The 18,775-nt window shown below is 36.2% G+C and overlaps 1 protein-coding gene across 1 annotated transcript; it reads right to left on the reverse strand.

The window, feature by feature from the left end:
* On the reverse strand, nt 1-14,579 carry LOC104878222 (auxilin-related protein 1-like). The gene is made up of 2 exons (XM_059733761.1): nt 13,860-14,579; nt 1-1,310 (listed from the first exon to the last, which is right to left on the reverse strand). Exons 1-2 carry the CDS (start codon nt 14,126-14,128, stop codon nt 1,175-1,177), a joined length of 405 nt encoding a protein of 134 aa, XP_059589744.1. The 5' UTR covers nt 14,129-14,579; the 3' UTR covers nt 1-1,174.
* Between the last annotated feature and the right edge of the window lie 4,196 nt (nt 14,580-18,775).

An 18,775-nucleotide genomic window follows, 5' to 3' on the forward strand; every position in this document is an offset into this window, starting at 1 on the left:
CCATTTTCTTAGATTGCGGAGGAGTGAGAAAAGGCAAAAGATTTGAAAACATGTGGCTAATGGTTGAAGGTTTTGCATATAGAAATAAAGAATGGCGGCAAACTTTCCCTCTCAATCTCCCTTGCTCGCTCCCTCTCCTTCTCAAGTCTCCTCTGTTCTCTCTCTTTCTCCTCCCTTTTCCCCTCAATTTCCCTTGCTCTCTCAAGTCTCCTTTGCTCCCTCTCTTCCTCTTCTCTTTCCCTCTCTTGCTGCTCGCGTTCTAATCTCTCCTGTTTTTCTCTGATTGCTCTCTCCTGAGCATCTTGCATTGCTTTCTCATCTCTATCCAACTGGCCAGCTTCTTTACTTCTAGAAGCTTTTGCACTTTGCCTCCTTCATAGGAGCAGTAGATGCAGCAGCAACCGAGTTTGTCTCAAATTCATCACCATAAAGACCCTCTGCATGGCCATCAACATTATTCCGAGTCCTACCCATGGCAAAATCTTCAAGTTCATCGATTTGAGACACAGCCGAGCTCTTCATTGTCCCACGGGTCAACTTAGGACTTTGAGAATACTGAGAAGAATTAGCAAAGGAAGAAAACTCATTAACCTTCTTTCTTGCATTATTGGAACCAAAAGAACCTGTTTCTGCCCTTGAAACTTGAGTTGGTCTTGGAGCGGGGGTCTTGAAGGTGGTGGAGCACTGGTGGGTTGTGTAAAGAGAGGAATATCTGATACAGTGAGCCACACATCATCAGATGAAGACTAATTCTCTTTAGATCTAGGAGACATCTCTCCCTGGGAATTTGTTTCATTAGGAGTAGCATTTACATGTGAAGGAGGAGAAGGCGTCTGACTGAAAGATTTATGAGAATCTGTGGAAACTGTAGGAATGTCAAACAAGGTTTGAAGAGATTCCCAATAATTTTCAGCAGGCATCTTCTTTTGAGAGTGGCTATCCTGACCCTCAACCGAGGATTTTTCAATTGGTTCCTTAGTAGCAAAAGTTTGAGTCTCACTTGTTGGTTCTGTGCTTGAAGGACTCCTATTCTTTCCCCTCTTATTCATCTCAGATGGAAATGCAAATTTTCCAAGGCCATCAAGGGGATCTAAATCATTAAATGCTCCCCCACCAACAGCAGATGAACCATCAACTCTGGTACTTCCAGAATTACTGAGCTTACTAATTTCCTCTAATGGATCACTAAACAACGTCGAGGATGAAAGAGTAGGGGTTGAAGTACTACAAACGGATCTTCAATCACATTGGAGGTTGTTTTAGTGGCATTAACAGTTGATTTTGGTGCCCAATTGACGTCCGTTGTCGGCCTGTGCAAAGAGTAACATTGTGGTAAAATGCCAATTGATTCATGCCCAGTCGGGTCTTTTAATAAAAAATATTTATAAATCCTATGACCTTATACTGGCGTAGCAAAGCTACTATAGTATAGCAGTTCTAGGGTCGAACTCAGGGATGGGTTTTCACTCTACCAATGATAGGCTCTAATTTAGAAATTGATTCTGATGATTTCCTTTAGCACAAACTTGAAATTTAAAAGAAAATAAAATTGCTTTGAAAGTGGTGATTTAAACTAAACTCACATAGAACTAAGTAAAAAGTGGAAGAAAGAAAGTCTCCCGGAGCTAAAGGTTGCTAGGTTCAAGTACCAGATGCAAAGTGGAAAATTCCGGATTTTTCTCCTCGCATTGGGGATTTAACCTATAGTTATTTCCCGAACCGGTATAGGTTTGACAATGAAGTTTTAATCCATAAAAAGTCACTAGAGATGGTAGTCAAGGTCCATTAATGGCTTAAGACACTATGGGCTATCACCTTGAATCACTTTCCAATGGCTCGTACATGATAACTAATGGACTGATATGGATCTAGCAATAAGCATCCACAGAGACCTTAAGCTTACCATGTATTGGCCAGTCAAAGTGATCCGAAGGGATTTAAGGCAAAGCCTTGGCTTTAAAAACCATTTATGGACTCCAACTACCTGAATTTAATGCACGGAAACTTTCCACCTTTTAATCTGGACTTTTCACCTAGCTTCCTTTAATCCAAGAAACTATTGTTTAGCCTCTCATCCTCTGGGAAAACATCCTCAGAGGGTGTTTGGCTTGCAAGAAAATAGAAAATAGAAGAGAGAAAATAAACAAAAGAGATCTCTGTATAACAAAGTTACATAAGTTGGTCTCCTGGAGAAAGCTCCCCAAAAGATATCTTTTCAGTGATTACAAGAGAATTTATATAGGAAGGTAATTTTACCCTTCCTTGGATACTTCCTAGCTAAGGAATTACATGAGTGGTTGAATACAAGGAGAAAATGGAAATTTAAACACAAAAAATATCAGAAGAAAAAGAGTCGGCAAAAATATCCAATTTTCGCACGCTGAGTTCCAATTTCGCACTTTGATTTGAGGTGTGCGAAATTCTCGCACAGTGGACTGAGGATTTCGCACCTTAAACAGTGGTGTGCGAAATTGTCCCTCAGCTTGATGCAGTTGTCTTCCGAAGTCCATATCTTCCTCATTTCAGCTCCAAATCATACGTGGTTTGAATCGTTGGATTCTTGACTTTCTGAGCTTTGAAATGGTATGTAGAACGTAAAAATTGGACTTCGGGAAGTGCTCCAAAAGTGCAATGAAAGACTGCAGCTGTGTCCTCTGTTTTCATCCCCTGTTTTCCTCTTCTCCATTGTTTCTTCCTTGTATACTTTGAACCACTAAGGCAAAGGATTATGAGGCTCCATAGCTTGATTTCTTCATAAATTTAAGCTTTCAAAAGCTTTGCCCTGAACTATAAATAGCTCTCCCTCATTCTTAAATTGCTTTGGTGAGCATAAAGCTATCAAAAAGCACCAAAACTTAACACAATTGTTAGAAACGATTGCAAGGGCTCCTAACATGCTAATTGGGTTAAAAGGTAATAATTACTACTCAATGGTGTTTAAAAGAGATAATTACAAGCTACAAAATAGCATGTTTTGAGTAGTAATCACTCCCCCCAACCGACATATTGCTAGTCCCTTAGCAATTAAGGAGAGAAAAACTAAGCAAACGTAATAATATACATAAAAGAAGTCATGCAATTCATTCCAAAAAATAATTGAGTGACATGACTGATATCAAAACACATCTCATATGGTGAACTAAAGATATGAAGATTCAAAATGCAATAGGAGTTGTCAAAGCTAAAACTTAAACAAAAAGTACAAAGAGTGGAGATTATGCAATTAAGTATCAAAAGAATCTCTACTCTCAAGGTTCCAAATCAAACTCTTCCATAATAAGCTAAGTGTTAATGAGATTAGCTTCCGGATATAGTATATACAACTATCCTCACCCTCCAACCTAAGCTTTTCTCGGATATTGGCAACATTAATCAACTCTTAATAGGTTAAGAACGCACCTTCTTATTCACAATTCTTTTTACTTACTAAACTTAACCAATTCACCTATGTAGCAAGCAGAGGATCGATGACTCCCAACCAATCAAGGTTTAGGGCATCGGGTTTTAAAGGCTTTCGCCACCCCTTCGGATCATGCTTAGGTTTCAAGGAAAGAATAGAAGCTTATTCTTTTTTTTTTTTTTTTTTTTTTTTCAAAGACTCATTGGTCTTTATGAGGTGTCTCAACACTATTAAAGAGAGGTTATGTAATGAACCAAGTCAAAATTTTCCTAAGCTTAGAAGGTGGGAAAGTTTTACATCATATATCCGGGATCTAATGTGCATAGTGTGTGTAAAGCTTGAAATGGAAGAAATAAGTTTGAAATCAAAGAGGCTTCAATAGATTATCAACTTTGAAAGCATAAAACAAACTCTAAGACTTAAATAATTAAGTTAAAACTCGACTTATCCTATTTTATTTTTGAGAAATTATCTTTAACAACCAAAGAGAATGATTCAAAAAACTTTTAGCAATTTTAAATTTTAAGGAAAAATCAACTAAAATACCAAAATGACTTAATATTAACAACAAAACTTCCTTTCTCAACTCTCCCCCCAACCAAGTTGAACATTGTCCTCAATGTTTCAAAAGCGATTAAAAATAAAGGGAGGAAGTGGTACCTCCTGAGTGAGACAAAGTCTGAGTGTAAAGGAGGTATGGAATACCTTAAACCACATGTTCCAAAGACAAAAGAGTAATGAGAAAAGGGAATATAATCAAAAAGGATATATATATATATATATATATATATATATATATATTACTTGGAAAAGAAATATACAATGTATGATTTCAAGTAATATTTCCAATCCCAATTTATAACACATGCAAAAGATGGGATTTACAAGTCTAAAATAAAAAACAAGTAAAACAAAAACATAAAAAGATCAGATAGTAGTGGGATCATGTGATGGCTCTGCTCTGATCTGCTCCTCTGGTATAGGCTGCTCAGCTGGCAAGCTCTCCTCATCTGGCACTAGAGGCTCGGATGGTGCAGACCTATCATGCCCAAAAGGTGTCTGCATACTCAAATGCTGTTGAATCTGATGAAGGATCGTTGTATGCTGGGCCTGAGTAGCAATGATCTGATCCTGGTGTGTCCGAATAGTGGCCATCTGGTGGATAATAGAATCCTGAGCAGTGCTCAGTGTCCGCAATGAACGCTCTAAGCCTCTGAATTCCATAAGAAAAATGGTGATAGTGGGCTCAGATGAAGGAGGAGGTGGTGGAGTAGCTGGTACGACTGGTGGAGCACCCTGAGTGAGAGGAGAAGAAGGATGTATAGCCTCAGGCATATGCACAGAGGTGTGTGCTGCAGGGGCAGGAGGTGTGGTGTCTGTGAGAATCTCATCCTGCTGGGCCTGAGGTAGCTGCTCATCTCGGGGTAGCTCTGGAGGTGCAGGCACAGTTGGGGCTGCCTGAGGTGCAAAGTAGGATACCAAGTGATGCCATTTGCCGAGAGAGAAATCCTCTCTGCAATGGCGGCGCCTCTCAAGACGGGGCTCTTCAGGATAGCCCAGGTGCTCTAAAATCTGGCAGAGGAGCCTCGGAAATAGTAATGGGATGCCATCTGCCCTCTGAAGCTTCTTCTGATGGACTTTTTCTTCAAAATGAAGAAGAGAAGTCATAATCAAATGATGAGGGCCGAAGAAATAGCCCTCAGAAATCCTGAATAATGCCTCAAGTATAGCTCCACTCCTCTGAACCTTATGCTGAAGTGGGAAGATGTTGGCACGCAGGAGCACATCAATGAGGAGCATCCCAGATGGAAGCTCTCTCCTGGTCAATACCGAGGCTGTAGAAGTCCCCCTGGACAAAATGCGGACCATGTCGCTCTGAGAGAATGAGGACCACTCCCTAAAATCTGCCTGAAACACGGGCTTATAAGGTATACGGAGGGCCTCAGCAATATGACGAGCTCCAATGGCACCCTGGCGTCCGTCTATGGTAAATTGGATGAGAGTAGGATTGCGGAGGCCTCGAGTAGTCATAGATTGATAAAAATCTAAAACTACTCTGGGATAGTAGAATTGCCTAGGAGTGAGAAGAGACTCCATGTGATACCTCTGCAGCAGTCGGAATGAATCTCTGAGCTCTGGCTGCTGTCTGAGGGCCTCTATATCAAAATAGGTCTCGGAATGGAAGGATCGATCTCTGCAATCCAAGTTGCCCTCTATCGGTGGTCCGGCTATCATGGGACGCCTGATAACGGTCTCAGGAGTAATCCCCACAGGAATCCGAGAGTCCTCTGTAGGTGGCTCTGACTGAAGTGCGTGGGATGGCTCTCCAGGACCCGAGAACTTGGTTCTCTTCGCTGGTGGCCGAGAAACAGAGCTCGCGGCTTGCTCGGCTGGTGGCACAGGTTCCGTGGGTGGCCTCCGGGTGGGGTATCGGCGCTGAGAAGGAACTTCCCCCTCAGATGGGGGAATGGCCGGGGCCTGAACAGGTGGCGAAGCTGCGTCTCCCATGGCGGCTCGATGTGGTCGAGGTGTCGGTGAGGATGGGGAGCCGGAAAGGCCTCCTCTGGTCTTTGCCATGGCCGAAATGAAGGGAGGTGGGTGTTCGGGATTCCAGAGGTGTCTTAGCTTGTGCGCGGGGGAGACTGTTGAGTTCCTGGGCTTCAAGGGCTTATATAGGAATGAGGTTTAAGGGGTTTCTGATGCTTTAAAATTTTCCAAGGCAGCCGAAAAGTCGTTTTTGGACGTTAGGCACAATTTCGGGGGTAAAATTTTAATTTAAAAGTCGGTTTTAAATGTTTAGAAGTTAAAATTTTACCGTGCGAAATTTTCGCACCTTGAACTGGAATTTTCGCACCTTGGAATTAGGTGTGCGAAAATGGCCCCATTTGGACAATAGAATTCGCACCTTGAAATGAGGTGTGCGAAATTTTCGCACCTTGAACAGTGGTGTGCGAAATTTTCGCACACCGTTTCGCACAGTGCGAAAATTAGCTTGAGGTGTGCGAAATTGGCACACGTGTGCCAGGAGAGGATTTCGCACAGTGCGAAAATTTTCGCACCTTCCACAGTGGTGTGCGAAATTGGATTTTAGGAAATTCGCACCTTGAAAACGGATTTCGCACCTTGGAATTGGTTTCGCACCTTGAAATTGGGGTGTGCGAAAATTGCTTCCTTTGGCCCAAGGATTTCGCACCTTGGTTTTAGGGTGTGCGAAATTTTCGCACCTTGAAATCAGGTGTGCGAAATTTTGGCACCTTGAAATCAGGTGCTCTGCTTCCTTGGTTTTACTCCCCTGTTCTGCTTTTGAAGAGCTCTCCACATTTTTCTTGATTTTTTTCTGAAATTTAACATCAAAATTGACTTGAATTAAGACAAAATAAACTAAGATTAAGCAAGAATTAAAATCAAAAGAAATAGAAATAATGATATAACTATAAAACTATAACAAAAAATTCATGGACTTATTTAGTCCATGATACCCTGCTTTCACTCAGAGTTGTGGTGGTTCAAGGAGGTTGATCTCCTCCTTGTCTGTACTGTAAGGCTCTATGAATGGCTTGAGACGATGGCCATTGACTTTGAAGGTTTGATTGCCTGTGGGATTGAATACTTCCACCACTCCGTTGGGATGTACTTCATGAATTATGAAAGGACCCGTCCATCTGGATTTCAATTTTTTCGGTAAAAGATAAAGCTTAGAGTCAATAAGCAAGACTCTTTGTCCCAAAACAGCCCCCATAGCAAGATCATAAAAAAAAACTAAGTTAAATCAAACCAAAATAAAATTAAAGCAAGAAATCAAAATTAAAACAAGTTTAAAAATAAAACAAAAAGATATGGACTAGCTAGTCTTTAGAAAGACTAAGTCCATAAAAAAAATTGGATCCGGATTTAGCTTGCCCGGATCCCATATGAAGTTTGCATCCCTCCCTTGAGACTTGCTTTGTATGATGGTGCCATACAAAGCTTGGGGGAAAGGTGGAGGGATGTGATTCTTCATCATTTCTTCCTTTAAAAGAATTTGAGGTTCCTCATCCATGCTTGGAATGATGCTTTCTTTCATCTGAACTTCCTTTCCCTTTTGTTCTTTCTTCTTTTCTTCTTTTCTATCAGCCTTGTCTTCTTTGGCTTTCCTCTGATCATGCTCCGGCTGATGCACTTCCTTACCACTTCTCAAAGTGATAATAGCTTGCACGTCCCTCACCTTTGAAGAATCCTCATCTTTGGATTCCACTTCATGTATCCCCTTAGGATTTTGGTGAGGCTGAGAGGGAAACTTCCCTTTCTCATTGACAGTGTTCAAATTTGTGAGCCTTGAGATGGAATATTGGATGTTGTCAATTTTCTGAGACAACTCATTATGCATCCCATCTATCTTCTTGTTCAATGTACTCTCTACGTTGTCAATCTTCTGATTTAGTTGAGAGTTGATGGATTTTTGCTCGCTCACAAAGTCACCCATAACCTTGCTAAGGCTTACGAGTGCTTGCTCAACTGAGGATTGACCTTGACTCTGTTGGCTTGATTGGGCTGGTGACTGATATGGGTTTGGCCTTGGCTTCCATGCAAAGTTTGGGTGGTTCCTCCAGCTAGAGTTGTACGTGTTGCCATAGGGTTGCTCTGTAGGAGGAATGATGCAAGATGGTGCACTCATCCTCGGAGGGTGCATCCTGTCCCTCATGGACCTATACAAGTTCGGATCATTCCCCTGCCCGTGTTGTGAATGTTGATCCTCTGGTTGATTCTCCATAACCTCCAAAATAATATCTAATTCAGTAGCTCGTGGAGTCTCTATCCGCACTAACCTTCCCTCTTGGTCTCTAATCCAATAGGGCATGCACGGATTCAGCTGGAACAAAACAAATAAACAAAACAAAGAAAAAGAAAAAAAAAACAGAGCATGCGGAAGGAAAAACAGAGTATGAAAAATAAACTAAAAATGAAAGTTAAAAGCTAAAAGAAACTTATCTAAACTAAGTTAAAAATGTTCTAAAACTAAAATAAAAAGTTAGTAAATGAAAAAGGAGATAGAATTCACCTTACTCATGAGAAGTCTCACAAGTTACCTCCGGCTGATATATTCACAGTGAAGTAGCACCTTCCCCAGCAACGGCGCCATTTGATTCATGCCCAGTCGGGTCTTTTAATCAAAAATATTTATAAATCCTATGACCTTATACTGGCGTAGCAAAGCTACTATAGTATAGCAGTTCTAGGGTCGAACTCAGGGATGGGGTTTCACTCTACCAGTGATAGGCTCTAATTTAGAAATTGATTATGATGATTTCCTTTAGCACAAACTTGAAATTTAAAAGAAAATAAAATTGCTTTGAAAGTGGTGATTTAAACTAAACTCACATAGAACTAAGTAAAAAGTGGAAGAAAGAAAGTCTCCCGGAGCTAAAGGTTGCTAGGTTCAAGTACCAGATGCAAAGTGGAAAATTCCGGATTTTTCTCCTCGCATTGGGGATTTAACCTATAGTTATTTCCCGAACCGGTATAGGTTTGACAATGAAGTTTTAATCCATAAAAAGTCACTAGAGATGGTAGTCAAGGTCCATTAATGGCTTAAGACACTATGGGCTATCACCTTGAATCACTTTCCAATGGCTCGTACATGATAACTAATGGACTGATATGGATCTAGCAATAAGCATCCACAGAGACCTTAAGCTTACCATGTATTGGCCAGTCAAAGTGATCCGAAGGGATTTAAGGCAAAGCCTTGGCTTTAAAAACCATTTATGGACTCCAACTACCTGAATTTAATGCACGGAAACTTTCCACCTTTTAATCTGGACTTTTCACCTAGCTTCCTTTAATCCAAGAAACTATTGTTTAGCCTCTCATCCTCTGGGAAAACATCCTCAGAGGGTGTTTGGCTTGCAAGAAAATAGAAAATAGAAGAGAGAAAATAAACAAAAGAGATCTTTGTATAACAAAGTTACATAAGTTGGTCTCCTGGAGAAAGCTCCCCAAAAGATATCTTTTCAGTGATTACAAGAGAATTTATATAGGAAGGTAATTTTACCCTTCCTTGGATACTTCCTAGCTAAGGAATTACATGAGTGGTTGAATACAAGGAGAAAATGGAAATTTAAACACAAAAAATATCAGAAGAAAAAGAGTCGGCAAAAATATCCAATTTTCGCACGCTGAGTTCCAATTTCGCACTTTGATTTGAGGTGTGCGAAATTCTCGCACAGTGGACTGAGGATTTCGCACCTTAAACAGTGGTGTGCGAAATTGTCCCTCAGCTTGATGCAGTTGTCTTCCGAAGTCCATATCTTCCTCATTTCAGCTCCAAATCATACGTGGTTTGAATCGTTGGATTCTTGACTTTCTGAGCTTTGAAATGGTATGTAGAACGTAAAAATTGGACTTCGAGAAGTGCTCCAAAAGTGCAATGAAAGACTGCAGCTGTGTCCTCTGTTTTCATCCCCTGTTTTCCTCTTCTCCATTGTTTCTTCCTTGTATACTTTGAACCACTAAGGCAAAGGATTATGAGGCTCCATAGCTTGATTTCTTCATAAATTTAAGCTTTCAAAAGCTTTGCCCTGAACTATAAATAGCTCTCCCTCATTCTTAAATTGCTTTGGTGAGCATAAAACTATCAAAAAGCACCAAAACTTAACACAATTGTTAGAAACGATTGCAAGGGCTCCTAACATGCTAATTGGGTTAAAAGGTAATAATTACTACTCAATGGTGTTTAAAAGAGCTAATTACAAGCTACAAAATAGCATGTTTTGAGTAGTAATCACCAATCCACTGAAATTTATCACAGATCAGATTATTTATTTTAACTGAGCATGGAAAGAATATATGCAATTCATTGACAAATAGGGAAAAAAAAAGCACTACATAACAATAATACTGCATTTCATCCATGTAAAATAAATCAGCATCATGGTATTTGGGGTGCACATAGGGTTATCAATGAGATAGAAAACCATTAGCATTACTTTGATTAAAAACAAAAAACAACAAACAAACAAACAAAAAAAACACAAACCAGAAAAATAAAAACACCAAAAACCCACAAAAAAAGGTCATGCCTCTCAAGATTCATGAATATTGTCCCTTTTCTTGGTTTCCTATTCTTTTGCAATTTTCCTGTCTTCCCTTCATATAAAGTGACCAGAAGTCCTTATAATCAAAAGATATTCAAAGAACTCATAGTTAGGGAAAAGCAAATGACTTGTCCTAAAGGATGCATGGAAGCTTACAAAGGAAAAACACCAAAAACACTAGTTATGAGGGAAACAGTGATGAAGAAAGAAGAAACAAAAACAGGACTTCTCATTCATCTCACATGAAATGTGTACAAGTCTTTCTAAAGTCATATCACTTTATCCATTCCAACTCAACTTGCATGTTTCCTTGGCATTTTGTTTAGTCATCTTCTGTTAGTTCAGGATTTTTTTTAAACCAGAAGTAAACATTTTTATTATTATAAAATAAGCGAGTATACAGAAGGATGAGAAATCCTTCTCTCATACAACAATCCACTACATATATCTGATTAAAAGCAAGAATTATTGTGTACCCAAGAAAGTAAAGGTAATTGTACAACTGAAGTGCTTATAATCACAAAACTCAACACTTAAGGGGTATAAAACAAACCCTAGCCAAAACCAAGATGTTTTCTTCAAAGTCCCAATGATTTAGATTTTTCTAATGCCACTTCTAGCTTTGCCATCTTCTAAGGAAAGCAACCATTCCCTCTCCTTTTCATCCCAATAATTGGTCTAATCCAACACATAAGCCTTGTGGGCCACTACATTTTCGAATACTCCCTTATTCCAAGCTATAAAGTCCTCGTTTAACACTATCAACTCTAAACCTAAAACAAAGCTACAAGGATCCAGTAAACCGATACCCTTCCCACCAACCCTTCACCAAATCTAAAAGAGGGCATTCCCATTCTCACCCCCATCTCTCTAGCAAGATAAGGGAATGATTAAACACTAGCTACAGCCATAGAAGTTGCAATGTATTTGAGAATTGATATTCCCAATCACTTGTGATTAGGAAACGACCAATTCTAGACAGCAATTGCCTATTCAGTCCTCCACATCATATGAAAAAGCTCCTTGCCAAGGGGAGATCAACCAAGGATAATTCCTCTATAACTTAGGAGAAACATTTCATGGTCTAGGAGATTCTGACACAATTCTTTCTCTCTTCTAGGATTTTGACCACATTGAAATTCCCTCAATACACCAAGGATCTTCCCATAAATCCTTCATGGAGCCCAGCTCCTCCTAAAAATTTTCGAGTTCTATCCCAATCCTACAACCTTAAATTCCGAAAAACCAAGTGAACTTTTCCTCACAACATCTCAACTAAAAAAAGATTGAATAAGAACTATCTCCATCTCAAGTAGCTCCAACACTTTATCCTAGAAGGCCACCACCCTCCAGCTACTCCCATTGCCTTTAGGGCACCCACACTCCAAGAACCTGCCCACCCCTATGCTTTTAACCAAGGCCATCAACATAGCTTCCACCTTTGTCTCTTATAGGCACACCAAATCAACATTTTGAGGATGAAACAAAGATTTAATAACCTTCCTCTTCTCCTCATTCTTAACCACTCTAGTATTCCAATACAAGATCCTTAACTTCATTGAGAAACTATAGATAAATCATAATCCATCTTGTTTTCCTTGAGCTTCCTCATTGAAGACTCATATCACAGAGCATTCCAATTTTCTCGACACTCTTTCTTTGACACAAAACTCATATTATGTTTATATCTCCATCAAGAACTAGAGTCATCAACAAATAGTTCAAGATAGATACTTCTATGAAATATTGAAATGTACGTAACAAAAATAAAAAGAACCATTGCTAAGGACGGCATGATGATTGGAGATAACTTCCTAAAAAAGGAAAATCATCATGGAGGTAATCTTTCAACTGAATAGAAAGAAGGCATTGAGGATAGATGGCATTCATCATGACTTTCTATCAAAGATTGTTAGGAGAACATCTAAAAGGAGATATACTAAGAGTCTCTTAAGAGTTCCAAGTTCCATTCGTAGAAGTTCCTAATTCAAGCTTTAACTTTCTTTTCATAGCAATTGTTCAGATTAACAAAAGAGTACATGGAGTTAAGGGCTTTAGAACCATTAGCCTAAACACAAAATATACAAGATCATCACCCTACAGGCTTGGCTCCAAAAGCAAAGAGTTGGGATGGAGATGTGGGAGGTTTTGGGTTCTAGTCTTGGTAGGGAGAAAAAAGAAAAGAAAAAACTCAAGATGGATGCAAGAGTAGTTCATACTTCATATGCATTCTCAACTTGATATAATCCATAAAATTATTGCTCCAATTTATGGCCCCTTTGTGAAGTGTCTTTCACATATAGAGTTGTAGCCTAATGAAATTCTTAATCAAAATTCCAATCCAAGGAGGAGCAGTCATAAAGGTTGGTTTTAAGAAAGCCTATGATCATGTTGATTAAGATTTTATGGCCCACAAATTAACTAGGCAAGCTTCGTTTTTATATGGCAAACTATTAAGTGGATGCTTGTCCATGGAGAGCTTTGCTACTATAACCAATTAGAGGATGAAGGGGCGAATGAAGGCCTCCATGATCAATGAGAAGATATTTAGTTTGGAGATCAAACTTCATTCCCTTACTCCACCTTCTTTTAAGGTAGGGAAAATTCGACATTTTGCTCCTTTTCCCAACAATTCATAGTTGTTGAATTTTGACTTTATCAGATATCTAGATGATATGAGAAATGAAGGATTTCCCCATTCAACTCCATACAAATATCATGCAATGCCCTGCAAAATCACTTCAAAACATAAATTACCATATAATACTAAATAAAACATTACAACCACCCCAAATTCAATGTTAATATGTTGCAGCTGTCAAGATGATGGAGCACATCCACAATATGCACGAAGCAAGTACAAAATATGATTAAGTGGATACAAAAAGTACCCAAATTTAGGTAAAATATGCAACTAAGAACAAATCACATGGAAAACAGTATCTATGACTTGGGAGACTACTTCCACCAAAAGATAGCAAATCATAGAATCTAGTAATTAAACAAACCCATATAGCTAATGTGCTTCTGATATCAAACCAATTGAGAATTGACCCAAAACATACAAGAGCAAGCATAAATCTGATTTCAGCACAAGCAGCTTAATCGATGTAGTATCCAATTTCGGGCAAAAACCTGCAGTTGAGACCCACATAGCAAACAATACCTATTACTTGAGAGACTACTCTCCCCGGACCGGTTAGAAAATCATCCAAAGTAATTTGCACAAATGTATGCTTCAACTATCAAACCAATTGAGCATCTACCCAACACTTGAAAAGCAAACAACGATCCAATTTCACATTATCAGCCAAATTGATCCAAAAGTATCCATATTCGGGCCAAAAAAAATTTCAATTGAGAAAAAACCCACAAGAAATCAATACCTATTACTTGGAGGACTAATCCGACCAAACCCATGAAGCAAATCATCAAATCCAGACCCAACATCCTCGACATTTCCGGATCTCTTCGGCTCCGGATCCTTCCTCCCAAAACCCCCAAAAAGATCATCAAACGCATCGTTTTGCTTCTGCTTCGATCCCGAAACCGTCGAAAACACATCATAGTTCACCGAACCCGAGGTATTCAGCCCCGGCACGCCATCGAAAATATCATAATCGTATACCGGCTTATCGTAAACAAGCAACGACATTGCTTTGACCCCGACCCAGATGACCCACCAAATATCGAATCGAAATTGATCAATGATGATGGCGCTCCACGGCCATCTGATGAGGAGGAGAAGAGCGAATCGAAGTAGTCCGGAGCGGCGTTCCAAGGCGATCTGGTGGGTCCGCGGGAACTGGGCTTGGAGGAGGACATTGGGGCCGATTTGGATTGGGATTTGTATCCGAAATCGGGCGCTAAGAGGCCTGAGAAGTCATTCATGGTTGGTGAATTTGGGAAATTTTGGAGATGGTTGGGGGCAAAATTGGGATAAAAAAAAAAAAGTGAACGGAGGCGGTTGTGGTGGCGGTGGTGGCGATGGTGGCTAGGGAGGGAGGAGCATGGAGGAGGAAGAGATCTGAAAGAGTTTTTAGAGAGAGAAAGTCTTTTTTAGAGAGAGAGTTGGCCAGGCGCCTGTGCTTTGTCTGCTGGTGACCATTTGAAGGTCCTGCATTTTTATTATTTATTTATTTATTTTGTATCGACCCTCTTTTTTTTTATTAAAAAAAAAAGTGAGATGAAATGTTGCTTTTTTTTTTTTTAATAAATAGCAAGAAAACATGAATAACTATTTTTAGAAATAATTCTAAAAAATAGCTTATAATTTTTTAAATATTTTTTTAAATATTTTTATATCTAAATTTTTATTTTTTAATTATTATATATATTTGTATAATTATTTTTTAAACAGTTATTAAAAATAAGTGAAAATAACTAAAAAAACCTTTTATAAAGACTTTTTTTTTCTCTTCTTGATAATAAAAAAAATTGATTGTCCAATGTATTTTTTAAATTTTCTTATTCCTAAAAAAAATTGTACTAAAATAAGTAATAACAATTTTTATAAAATTAAAAAAAAAATAGATTTCTTTTTATTATATGGATATAAATGTTTTAAAAATACAAATCTACCTATTTCTTAAATTAGTATTAATTGTCTTACAATTATTAATTTTTGTAGATCAAATTGTAATTTATGTATGTATAGAAATTTAATTCACGCAAATATGTTTTGATGTTTGAAACCATATATTGATAGAGAGAGAACTCCACATCATATCAAAGTAAAACCATATATTAAAAATATTTTTGAAATATCAAATAAATTATTAAATGTTTTGATATAAATAAATGATAATTGAAAGTTTATATATTGATTTATAATGAGGATGGGGGATAAATAGTACTTGTATGACCTGAAAATCAAATTTTTAGCTTTCATTTTTCCTTTATTCAATGTTTAGAGTTTTTAATAAAATTTGCATTTGTAAATATCATAGATTAATTGAGCATAGAGCAAAATTAACTAATTATGAAAAATCAAGTATGTAGATTTACGTGGACCTAGACATCCCCTATTGCACAAGTCTACAACATAGTACATGCATGCTCCTTAGTAAACATGTCAATGACATGAAGGAATGCAGAGTCAACCATCACGAACAAACTTGAACCAAATCTGAGTTTTGTAAGTGTTAGAAACATGTAAAGATAATGGTCATAAATTATAAGGTGAAAGACATTTAACAACACAAACATTCTTCAAGATCATTAACTTAGATGAATATATTTAAAGATGAAAAATCTTAGTAATTTAGATGAATATAGGAAATTGCACTAAAAGAGATATGAGCACTTAAGCATTCTTCAAGATCGTTAGGAGACTTGTGTGCTATTTGGGGACATTGCATTCTATTTGAAATTTCTTTTTGTAATTTTAATTTTCATGTCTAAGAAATTAAAAGTTCATTATGCACCTTACATTTGTCATCATCCTTCGTACAACTCAACGATACTTATTTGAATAGTTCCGATAATGAATCAACAATGATTTTTGTATCTATAAGGTTATAGTAAAACTTAAGAAGTATGTAGAGTTAAATCCAATAATGCATAGACAAAATTGTCGATTTAAGCTAACTTAAATAGCCTACTAACAATCTTCCCTTTTGAAAAATTTGTGATAAAATAACAATTACATAAACTCTAATACTCTCAAATAAAATTTATATATCACTCAATAATGCTCAAGTTTAAAGACAAGCAACCAACCAATGATCTTTAATTATGACTTTAAATCTTGAAAAATCCTATAAACTTGTAACTTGCATATACTTGAATACCAATTTATGTGAAAAGTAGTGTAAGAGAAAAATAGATAAATCTTACAATAAAGAGTAAAAGTCACAATTCATATAGCAAATAATTAAATACTATCAAGAAATTTAATTTAAAAATCATCAATAAGATATCAATACAATCCTTGCACATTATCAAGAATTTCAATTAAATATCAATAACGAAAATGACAAAAACAAAGAAAGCAAGAAAGACTAATATATGTAGAAAGAAGTGAAAATATAGTTTTAGAGCGCTCAAGCTCCGTTAAATTTAGGAGGGTGTTAGATGCAACTTCAGTAGCGCTTCAAGGAATCCTTGTTGCTTCTAAGCCTAATTCACATGTTCTTTCAACTTTTTGAATGCTTGAATTAACCTTTAGATTTTTTGAATGTCCTACTTAATGTAAATTCCCGTAAAATTCATTTAAAACTCTTGAAAAATAAAATTTTGGATATGAAAGACATATTCACATGCAAATAGCTTTAAGTATGTTGTCAACACTCATAAATGATTAATCATAAATAATTAAAGTAAAACTAAGAGTTTCAATTCATATCATGCAAATTATTCACAAAAATAATCTAGAGAAGAAAATTAATGGCAAATTAGAATCTAAAACTTTTCAAAACTTAATAAGATATAAAAAGAATAATATCAACTAAAAGTGATTGATATCAAGGCAATCAACTATCTAATCATAATGACCTAATTTACACAACCAATTTGTTCATTAAAACATGTCAAATTTTGAATTAATCTTACCTTCGTTCAATTTGAACATAATTTTTTAGATTTTTGTTTAAAACTACAAGATGTTGACCTTTAAAATATAACTTCAATTACTCTATTTGATTCATATAATTTTGACAATATCAAACTTTTGTTTTGACAGAAATTTATTTTAAAGTGGAGGCTGGATGCTACAAATTCAAAAAATTACCTTTCATATATTTGCTAGTCTTTACATTAGGATATTTTTCCAAGTTTTCCAAATTTTCAAACAATGACCATCACTCTTAATTTAAAGGTATATAATATTGACTTGACCAATGTAGTTTTTTCACTTGAAATTTTCAATTTGTAAACTATGTTAAACAAAATAGTTATGATGTTCATGAATTCCTTGAATCTAAAACTTCAAATAAATTTCCAAACTTAGATTTCCTTTTAATTAGAAAACCAAGAGTCGTATAGATTAATCGTATCAAATTCTCTATTTATCTTGTTTTCAAATCTAAAAGGAAATTAAAGAGTTTTTAAGGATAATAGATAGAAGAAGAAACATTCCAATGAATACGAAAATTTTGCAATGATTCTAATCATTTATGAAAACCATAATAAATCAAGTATATAACAAGCATAAGGTATATAATATTGACTTGACCAATGTAGTTTTTTCACTTGAAATTTTCAATTTGTAAACTATGTTAAACAAAATAGTTATGATGTTCATGAATTCCTTGAATCTAAAACTTCAAATAAATTTCCAAACTTAGATTTCCTTTTAATTAGAAAACCAAGAGTCGTATAGATTAATCGTATCAAATTCTCTATTTATCTTGTTTTCAAATCTAAAAGGAAATTAAAGAGTTTTTAAGGATAATAGATAGAAGAAGAAACATTCCAATGAATACGAAAATTTTGCAATGATTCTAATCATTTATGAAAACCATAATAAATCAAGTATATAACAAGCATAAGGTATATAATATTGACTTGACCAATGTAGTTTTTTCACTTGAAATTTTCAATTTGTAAACTATGTTAAACAAAATAGTTATGATGTTCATGAATTCCTTGAATCTAAAACTTCAAATAAATTTCCAAACTTAGATTTCCTTTTAATTAGAAAACCAAGAGTCGTATAGATTAATCGTATCAAATTCTCTATTTACCTTGTTTTCAAATCTAAAAGGAAATTAAAGAGTTTTTAAGGATAATAGATAGAAGAAGAAACATTCCAATGAATACGAAAATTTTGCAATGATTCTAATCATTTATGAAAACCATAATAAATCAAGTATATAACAAGCATAAGGTATATAATATTGACTTGACCAATGTAGTTTTTTCACTTGAAATTTTCAATTTGTAAATTATGTTAAACAAAATAGTTATGATGTTCATGAATTCCTTGAATCTAAAACTTCAAATAAATTTCCAAACTTAGATTTCCTTTTAATTAGAAAACCAAGAGTCGTATAGATTAATCGTATCAAATTCTCTATTTACCTTGTTTTCAAATCTAAAAGGAAATTAAAGAGTTTTTAAGGATAATAGATAGAAGAAGAAACATTCCAATGAATACGAAAATTTTGCAATGATTCTAATCATTTATGAAAACCATAATAAATCAAGTATATAACAAGCATAAGGTATATAATATTGACTTGACCAATGTAGTTTTTTCACTTGAAATTTTCAATTTGTAAATTATGTTAAACAAAATAGTTATGATGTTCATGAATTCCTTGAATCTAAAACTTCAAATAAATTTCCAAACTTAGATTTC

The sequence above is a fragment of the Vitis vinifera genome, chromosome 16 (assembly GCF_030704535.1).
Source record: "Vitis vinifera cultivar Pinot Noir 40024 chromosome 16, ASM3070453v1".
Lineage (NCBI taxonomy): Eukaryota > Viridiplantae > Streptophyta > Magnoliopsida > Vitales > Vitaceae > Vitis > Vitis vinifera.

What these genes read in the sequence shown, in the direction of transcription:
- LOC104878222 (XM_059733761.1), bottom strand. Translation starts at nt 14,128, where the DNA reads ATGTCGTTGCTTGTTTACGATAAGCCGGTATACGATTATGATATTTTC. An exon ending in ATTAGTCCTCCAAGTAATAG is followed by an intron (nt 1,311 to 13,859) that starts GTATTGATTTCT and finishes CTCTTTGCACAG; the next exon opens with GCCGACAACGGACGTCAATT.